Below are 9,581 nucleotides of genomic sequence, written 5' to 3' on the forward strand. Positions count from 1 at the left end.
TTGCCAGACACGGAAAAAAAAAAAAAAAAAAAAAAAAAAAAAAAAAAAAAAAAGATTTAACTTAATTAATTAACTGTAGGAACCCAGAAGATGTCACAACTAGGTTAAAGGAAAAGTTAAAAGAGCTCATATTTGTATGAAGTAAAGGAATGTTAAAGTGAATTTACAAAAGATGGAAGCTTTTTTTCCTATGGAAGAAGAGCAGTCAGTTGAACATTGACTAGACAATGTGCCATAGCTTCATAGCAACGAAAGGCTAGAATCACATAACTTGGGAGGGGAGGGTGTTCCTTAGACAATGCATAGTTTTCCACTAAAGCACAAATTTTTCCCTTTGGTCTCCCCCCTTTTGATCAAAAATAATCTCAAAGATTGTTCTTGATAATAAAATAAAGGTGATCTCACTAGATTTGGTCTGATGATTTGCATAGGAATAGTAGCACAGTGCTAATTTGTCATGTAGGCCTTCTTAAGTTTGCTTTTGTAAGTTACATTGTCATGAGTAACCTTAGATTGGACTTTTAGCATCTCTATTATTTGCTAAGCTGAGAGTAGGAAGCCATGCTCAAGAAACTCTCTCCACAAGTTTTATTGTATTCGTTTTTATTCTCAATAGGAATGGAATCTCATTTCTAAAATTTTTTCCTAGGAAAATTGAGAATTTTATTCCATTTCTATTTTGAATTGGATGCAAAAAATAAAATATAAAAAAATAGCAGAAATGTAATTACTGTGGTTTTATATTTGTTTTATTTTCAGATTGAAAATATCAGAAGGAAGCATAATTATTTACCTTTCATTATGGAATTGTTAAAAACTTTAGCAGAACACCAGCAGTTAATACCGTTAGTAGAGAAGGTAAGTATTTTATTGGCAAATAATTAAATTAGGTTTAGATTCTCCAAAAACATAACTTTTTCTTTTTTTCTTTTTTGGCATGAGTAGAGGTAAACTTTGTTAAAGCTTTTTTATTTTTATTCTTTTGCTTTTGCCTATTTTGTATTCTGGGAAGTAGTGCAACCTGATACTGTAAAATATAAATAAAGAATTGCTCCACTGCTTTAGCCTTCCAGAATTCTTAGTGTCACGAACTCAGGTTGTGCTGTATTAAAATAAAATGTAAAGCCCTATCCTTTCTTTAAGCAAAACTAGATTTTTTTTTTTTTGTGACTGGTAAGGGGATTGTAACCCTTAAGCTTAGTGTCGCCCGCACCGCGCTCAGCCAGTGAGCGCACCAGCCATCCCTATATAGGATCCGAACCCGCGGCGGGAGCGCCACTGCGCTCCCAGCGCCGCACACTCCCGAGTGCACTATGGGGTTGGCCTGCAAAACTAGATTTTTAATGTTAATAATTGAAATAATTTTTTACTATTTAGCAAAGATTTGAATTGATATAGAATTTAGAACTAGAATGGACATTGATGGAGAAAAAGGTAGCCTGGACTAGCAAATAGGTTTTCTTATTCCTAATCTAGTATCCTTTCCACTAAGAGAAAACTAGCATAACTTAGTGAAAAATTCTGATTTCCAAGATTTTTTTCCTCAATATAAGGAATTTAGTAAAATATTTGTTGAATAAATGAAATGTAGTTGTTGTTTTTAAGTTTATACTGTAAATCAGTGTTTCTGAAAGTAAACGTCTCTGGATACTCTTTAAAATACATGTTACCTGGCCCCTCCCCAGATATTCTGATACAGGGGAAGGAACTTTTAATAAATTTCCCAAGTGATTCTAATGCAACTGGTCTGTGTACCACATTTTGAAAAATGCTTTGAGAAGACACTACTAGGCAAATAAAATTTTGGACCATTAACTTTAAAAAAGACCAGAATACATGGTAGGTATATTTTTCTTATTAATTTTAAAGTTTACAAAGCAAAGATACATTTCAACACAGCAGTTTCATATTATAAATTACAAATAATATGAGATGTGAGTTAATACCTTTTTTGTGTATACCTTATTACCTGAAACACATGACCCAAGGTTTAGCATTAAATGCAAAAATTATTGTGGATAACTGCTAAATCTTCTCTTTTCCAGATAAGTTTTTTTATTCATGAATCTCAGGGTATTCCAAGATGGGAAACTGATTTTTAAGTTTTAGACTAATAATGAGAGTCTTGTGGTTCTCAAAATCACTTGGTTAACAGAGTTCTTAGACATGGTGTTCTTTGTATGAAACACTAAGAAATATTTTTTATTAAAAATATTAAACAAACTATATAATGTGCTAAATCATGTAAAATCAGATTTTAAGTATAGGTAAATATTAGGAACCCTTAGACAAATTTTAAATGTGTAATTTTTTCTTTAAAATTGGTCTGTGAAGATAATTTTTAATGCAAATTAGGAAAAGGACCACTCTTGTTAGATATTTTAATGACAGATTTTTAAGTGCCTAGTTACAGAAAAAAAGCTTTTCAGTTTTGCTTAACCGTAACTCACATTATTCTGGACACAGGGGGGCAGTATATGAATACCTAATGTTTGTGGAATACCAACTCAAGTCTGTTCTTGTGTTTGCATTTGTTTCTTGAGGGAGGTAGTTATTTACCGTCTAGTTTGCCTGTTCCTCTAAACTGTTCTTTAATTAATATTGCATAAGCAATATTGAGATATATATTTCTTGTATATATGCAATATCTGTTATTCCCCTCGATTCTGAAGGAATTCAGATTCATCATTTGATTGGAATTCTTGAAATGTTTTTAATTATTCATCAATCATTTATCTAGTTGAAATTATATTCCAGGTACTCTGTTAAGGTCTGGGGATGTACACATAATTAAGATATATTCTTTTCTCTTAAGCAACTCATTATATAGTTTTGGAATGGAATAAATAAACAATTATTTATTGTACTGTGCTTATTTATTTTATTGTGTGTATTATACTGATTAGTGACAGAACAAAGTCATCTAAATATCCTGGGCAAATACAGGGTAGCTTCTAAATAGCTTCATAGCCCCTTAAAATTTTGCATCCACAAAATTTTAAATCTGTGGTTGGAATTAAATGCTTAGTCTATACCAATACAATATGTTTCTATCTTATTTTGAAAAAAAAATCATACCATATTAAAATATCACTTTCTGCTGATAAATGCAAATGTTAAACAATAAAGCAGGTTTAAAAATGTTAGAATAGGTAAAGATTAAATTTTATAATTACATACAATGTAAAGGCCTTACTAATGATAGTTGATTACTTAATAGTATTAATATGTTTAAGAAAAATTACCTGTAGAATTCAGAAAAAGATCATTAAATTGGAATTTTTTTTTTTAAGGGAAAATAGGATAAGAGAATGAAGTGTGAAAGGGGTAGAAGGAACCAAACAGGAAAGATGTGGCTGCTCTAAGCAGAGTTGCTAAATGCCAAGCCTATCCAGGATCAGATTTTTGAGTAGTCTGTTAGGCTGTTGCCTACATCCTGTGATGGCATATAAGTATTTGAGCTTAATTTAATAATAAACAAAGGGTGAAGACTTGGACTCTCTCTTGGGCATATGGCTATAATGAACATATTGCAAGTGTTTTTGTTATATCAGGCTTCTACTCTGATGAGTTCATTGAATATACATTACATAAAAACTGCTCAGGAGATAACCTAAATATATGTAATTATAAAACTTCTTGTGTCATATAGCAAATCAGTTTGTTAAAATATAAAATAAAATTAGCTAGAGTAAGATTCCGTTTGTGAAACCTCTGTTTATTCAGGTATGCTTACAATTCTTTTAAATTTTTTATCTCAACCTTTATATGTAATTCTGAATCATTGTTTATCCCAAGTTTTTAACAACCATCAATAACCTACCATAATGTAAAATCATAGATTCAGTTGCTATGGGTGATCCAAAGCAACTTCACAATATTGAATTTGGCCCACATTTTACTAAGAAATTATAATTCAATTGGTAATAAGTAATTAACCTTAAGAACTTACTTTTTCTGTTCCTTAATAGAAATAAGGTAGAATAGTTAAGTTAATAACAATAATATGCATACTAATATCTGTGATTACAGAATTATCTGACTTGAGTAAGTCATTTTCAATATCTCATTGTCACACTGTGTAATTAAAATATTTTTAATGGTGTATAGTTTAGTTTTTCCATCTATTTAGAAATATAGTATTTTATATTTTTTAACAAAGGCAGAACAGAATACAGACTTTAAGTTTAAATCTCAGATATGTTACTTATTAGCTGGTGCATGTAGGCAAGTTATTTACTTATAGTCTCTATTTCTCATCTGTAAATTGAGACTCATTCTTGAGGATTAAATTAGATCATATCTGTAGAGTATACAATAAATGCTCAATTATTTTTAATTTACTTTGCATATCCTTTAATTTTATCTGAATTATATGATTTAATAAATGTATAGACACTTTCTATATTACTTGTCTTTAGTCTTTTAATTGTTATAAAGTTTATATCATAAAAAAGTAAATTTATTTCTTGTTAATTCTACTAAACGTTCTATTAAATATACTTAGAGATTAATAAGGAAAGAAGTACATACTTTTATTTTAAATTATGCCTTAAATCGAATTATATTTTTATTACTTGAAAACAGAAAACTTTATATGAGATACGGTATACATATAAATCACAAATTATGCTTGTTAAGTAAAAATGTTCATACAGGCAATTAATTTTATCATTTTACATGGTACATATAATCTGTTTGCTCTTAATAATTCTAAGGCATAGCACACAATTTTTATCCTACTGTTATATAATAAGTATACTACCTAATACATTATAAAAAAGATAATAATTGTTCCAAATACCCTATTTTTTTCTTAAGGAACTTTAAAAAAAATTGTATAATAGCAAAAGACTAATTTATTGGTTCCTTTCTGATTCAAGTGGCATAGTAGAAAGAACATTGTATTCTAGTACTCTAAAATCTTGCTTTTAAAAATATCATCTGAAGACAAGCATAATTGGCATTACCTGAGAGTTTGTTAGAACTGTAGAAGCTCAGACATTTTACTGAATCAGTCCACATTTTAACAGGGTCCCCCGGTCATTGGTGTGTACATTGAGAAACACTGCTATAGAACATGTGTCTTTGACCTCTATTGACAGTTTGCTATGTACAGCTGTATGACTTTGGGCAGCTTTGATAACATCTGTGAGCTCCGGCTTCTTCATCTGCTAAAGAATAAAATAGAATTAATGTGTTTAAGTTATGTCAGTGTTACGAGGATCAAATGAAATAATACGTAGAAACGTTTTTTCGGTCGTATAAGTAAGGTGTGTCCACATTATGGATACATAGTCCTTTAATGACATATGTTCAACTCAAACTGTTATGTTAAATTCATTTATTCAAGGGCCGGCCCGGTGGCGCACTGGATAGTGCGCCGCTTGGGAAGCGCGGCGGCGCTCCCGTCCGAGGGTTCGGATCCCACGTACAGACCGGCTCCCGCTCACTGGCTGAGCGAGGCACGGGAGCAACACCGAGGCTTGCAATCCCGTTGCCGGTCCCCGGTCCGGTACGGGGGCAACACTGAGGGTTGCGATCCGTTGCCGGACACAGAAAAAAGACAAAAAAAAAAAAAATTCATTTATTCAAGGGCCGGCCCGGTGGCGCACTGGATAGTGCGCCGCTTGGGAAGCGCGGCGGCGCTCCCGTCCGAGGGTTCGGATCCCACGTACAGACCGGCTCCCGCTCACTGGCTGAGCGAGGCACGGGAGCAACACCGAGGCTTGCAATCCCGTTGCCGGTCCCCGGTCCGGTACGGGGGCAACACTGAGGGTTGCGATCCGTTGCCGGACACAGAAAAAAGACAAAAAAAAAAAAAATTCATTTATTCAAATATGCAGACGCTGTTACAGGATTTTTTTACATTTATTTTTGAAGAAAAAATATGTAAATACGTATATATTATTTTGGAATACTCATGAAAGTTTGATTTTTAGAACGAGTAATTATGTATTTTTAAATTATTACAATTATAATAATACATTTCAAATTCAGATAAGAAAGAACTGCAAACCAAACATGATTCTTTCTTACTGAAGGCAAAGAATTACTATATAATTGCCCAGGAGTGATTTGCTGCAAGTCTCAAGTTATAAAATGTAATGCTCTAGTAATCTTGGAAACAATGCATTTCAAACCTTTTAGCTTGAGAGTGCCCTTTTAGGCACATTTTATTTTAATATGTTTTAAAACAGTCTTTAGAGACTTTGTAATATACTCTCTTTAATTTTTAGGCAAAAGAAAAACAGAATTCAAAGAAAGCTCAGGAAACCAAATGAAGAGTAAGCTTTGGGATGTCTACACATTTCTGCTTCTGCACTTATTTTCATGGAAACCATTAAGTACAAATTTTGAGCAACATCCTAATTGGCTTGGTGCACGTTTGGCAGTAGTACCAGTCTGTCTTGTCTTTAATGCATGGATTCATCAACTTTTTCCTTACCTGCATTATGTGCATGTAATGCATATTAAATAAAAGTGATATTAAGAGTATTTGCCCAAATCCCATTATTTGACATTGGATCTGAGAACTGATGGTTTTCCTGGATGTATAACTACTGTAATGAACCTTTGAAAATGCACAAATGATATTCTCTACCTTTAATTGTTCTAATTAATCTTTTGATCAGTTAAGCACTTAGTTTGTAAATGTCAGGTCTTTATTAAACTGGATCTCCTGTTTCTTCTCATTAATGGAAAAAAAAAGATTAGTATTTCTACCTTTGACACCTGAGTGTTTTAAGGATTTTAAAACTGAATTTTATCTCCTATATCAATTATTTGAAAAAATGTGATTTTAATGCAGATCATTTGAAAAGGACAAAAGTACAATTTCTGTTGATTTTCATTTCTGCCAGTAGAAGAGGTAATAAACATTCCGATTTTATTTTAGCAAACTTTAAGTGTTCGGGGTTATTCATTTATGTATTGCAAAATTATTTCAAGAAGGTCTGAGTGTTAAGCTTCAAAGCAAAATTTCAGGTTAAGAACAAATTGTGAATCTAAAGAGTTTTGGTATTACTCTCAATCTGGCAACATTTTTTTCAAGTTAAGCAGTATCTTTATAAAAAATTGGAAGGATGAGAATTCAGGCTATCTTCTTTAAAAAAAAAAAAAAGATGGCAGTGGTGATGGGGATCCTTCTATGCCAATTTGAACAAAGTTTTAGTACAGCCCGGTTTCCAAGAGTAATGTATAATTTGCTCACAATGGATTTTTTAAAAATTGCTTTTGGTAGTTTCTTTGGTTTTTATTTTATAAAATAATACTGTGTTCTTGTTCCTAATCTTCTTTTCAAAGTTAAACTTTAAAAGAAATCTTATAAAACTTATTTTGTGAAAGAAATAATCTACTTTTTTCTTTACCAAGCACATTTCTGAAGTTGATACATGACTTTTTAACATTTTATTATTTATTATAAAATAAATTTCACCATTTACTTTATTAGGGAGACTGTGTACCCATCTTGCAGCTTCACCACATGATTTTTTTTTTTTTTTTTTGTCTTTTGTCTTTTTCCGTGTCCGGCAACGGGATCGCAACCCTCGGCGCTGCCCCCGCGCCTCGCTCAGCCAGTGAGTGGGAACCGGTCTGTATGTGGGATCCGAACCCTCGGGCGGGAGCGCCGCCGCGCTTCCCAAGCGGCGCACTTATCCAGTGCGCCACCGGGCCGGCCCCACCACATGATTTTTTAAAGATTGTTTTTAAGCTTAGTAATTGGGGTATTATTAAATTACTTAAATCTAATTGGGGGAAACCTGGTGGGAAATTAAGTAGAAAAGTTAATGAAGTACTTTTTATACATAATTTCAGTTGAAGGTAAAGAAGAATATGTGGTTTTTCAGTTATTTGTGCATAAATATATTTTTCTCTTGATAGAGTAGTAATTATGGAGTGTTTTCAAAGCCATGACATAATTTTAAAAAATGGTTTCCTCATCTTGATCCCATTCATTTAATTCAGCTTAATTTATATACCCCCTATTATAGAGGCTTACATTTTGTAAAGCCATATAAGGATTATCATAGTGATATCCAGTAATCAGTATAGTGTGATTCTGGCATAAGGATTGACAAATAAATCAATGGAATAGGAGAAAGAGCCTAAAAACAAATCCACATTTATATGATCACTTGATATTTAACAAAGGTAAAATATTTGCATTGTATTTGCCAAGCAATACAACAGGAAGGAAACTCTTTTCAACAAATTGAGCCAGCTACTACCACTCCCTACCTCACAAAAATGAATTTGAGATGGATCAGAAACCTAAATGTAATAGCAAAAAATTATAAAGCTTTTTAGCAGAAAACATAGGTGAATATCTGTGTGACTTGTGGATAGCCAAAGGCTTCTTAGGTCACAGAAAGTAATTACCGTAAAAGGTCCAAAATTAGAGTTCATCAAAACTAAAAACTCATCATTGAAAGACACCGTTAACAAGACTAACTAGTATTAAATGACGTTTAAAAAATAGCTTTATGAAACTATTATGTTAATAGGTATAAGGATATTTTTCTTAATCTAGTTGTAATGCAAGCTTTGATAGGAATTTCCATAGCTTAAAAATGGTTTATCTTCTTCTTCCTTGATGATTGCAAATACATTGTGATACTTCGTGATTATTTCTGCCCGTGAATAAAGAAGTATGACTTGTCTTTGTCTGGGTCCTATATATTGCTGGTTTGAAACAAAGTTATGAAGCTAGTGGGTAGAAAAAATGGAAAAATAAAGGACAATTCAGAAATAGATAAATGTTAGTTATATGGAAAGTTTAGGTTTTTTTTTAAGGAGTTTTATAAAGAAAGTCTCTTTTGCTCATTTCACTTTTGCCCTATGCTAAAATCTCATTTAGTGATTGGGTAGGCAACGGCACTTCCATTCTGTTTTATGCCTTTTAAAATAGCCAATTCTGGGCCGGCCCGGTGGCGCACTGGATAGTGCGCCGCTTGGGAAGCGCGGTGACACTCCCGCCCGAGGGTTCGGATCCCACATACAGACCGGTTCCCGCTCACTGGCTGAGCGAGGCACGGGAGCAACACCGAGGGTTGCGATCCCGTTGCCGGTCCTGGTCCGGTGCGGGGGCGACACTGAGGGTTGCGATCCGTTGCCGGACACGGAAAAAGACAAAAAAAAATAAAATAAAATAAAATAAAATAGCCAATTCTAAGGGAAGTAGTATTATAACATCTAAGGGATGTGCTATTATAAACAAAGAAAGCTTGCCAACAGTGCTGCACTGGCTAGTCTCACCTCATATGTTCAGTTCTCAAGATAGCTGCCCCTTTTCTAGCAGAGAGTAGTCAGCTCAACTGTGCCACTAGAATAGACAAATATTTGTTCTGGGATCATGACCATGGGGACTTACTCTCCTATTTAGGACCATGATCGATACTCTGTGTGTATTATGCTATTAAATGCAGATTAATACCTTTAGTTAATCCTCCTAGTTGCCTATAGCATTTCTAGATACATTCAGAATTTTTTTTCCTGTAGGAGGATTTTGTGGGGTTTTTTGTTTGTTTGGGGGAAAAAAAAAAGGTTAAGGTATTCTCCAAAAAAAACCCCAGATAAGC

The 9,581-nt window shown here is 33.2% G+C and overlaps 1 protein-coding gene across 3 annotated transcripts in view; it reads left to right on the top strand.

Moving 5' to 3' along the window:
* Positions 1–6,902, top strand: part of UCHL5 (ubiquitin carboxyl-terminal hydrolase L5) — a 42,623-nt gene extending 35,721 nt beyond the window's left edge. For all 3 annotated transcript variants that reach the window (XM_008586161.1, XM_008586160.1, XM_008586159.1), the window contains exons 10-11: positions 760–858; positions 6,240–6,902. In XM_008586161.1, the coding sequence (XP_008584383.1) occupies positions 760–858; positions 6,240–6,284 (144 nt within the window). In that variant the 3' untranslated portion in view covers positions 6,285–6,902. The remainder of the gene's footprint in view (positions 1–759; positions 859–6,239) is intronic.
* The last annotated feature ends 2,679 nt before the right edge of the window (positions 6,903–9,581 follow it).

The sequence above is a fragment of the Galeopterus variegatus genome, unplaced genomic scaffold (genome assembly GCF_000696425.1).
Source record: "Galeopterus variegatus unplaced genomic scaffold, G_variegatus-3.0.2 Scaffold3854, whole genome shotgun sequence".
Lineage (NCBI taxonomy): Eukaryota > Metazoa > Chordata > Mammalia > Dermoptera > Cynocephalidae > Galeopterus > Galeopterus variegatus.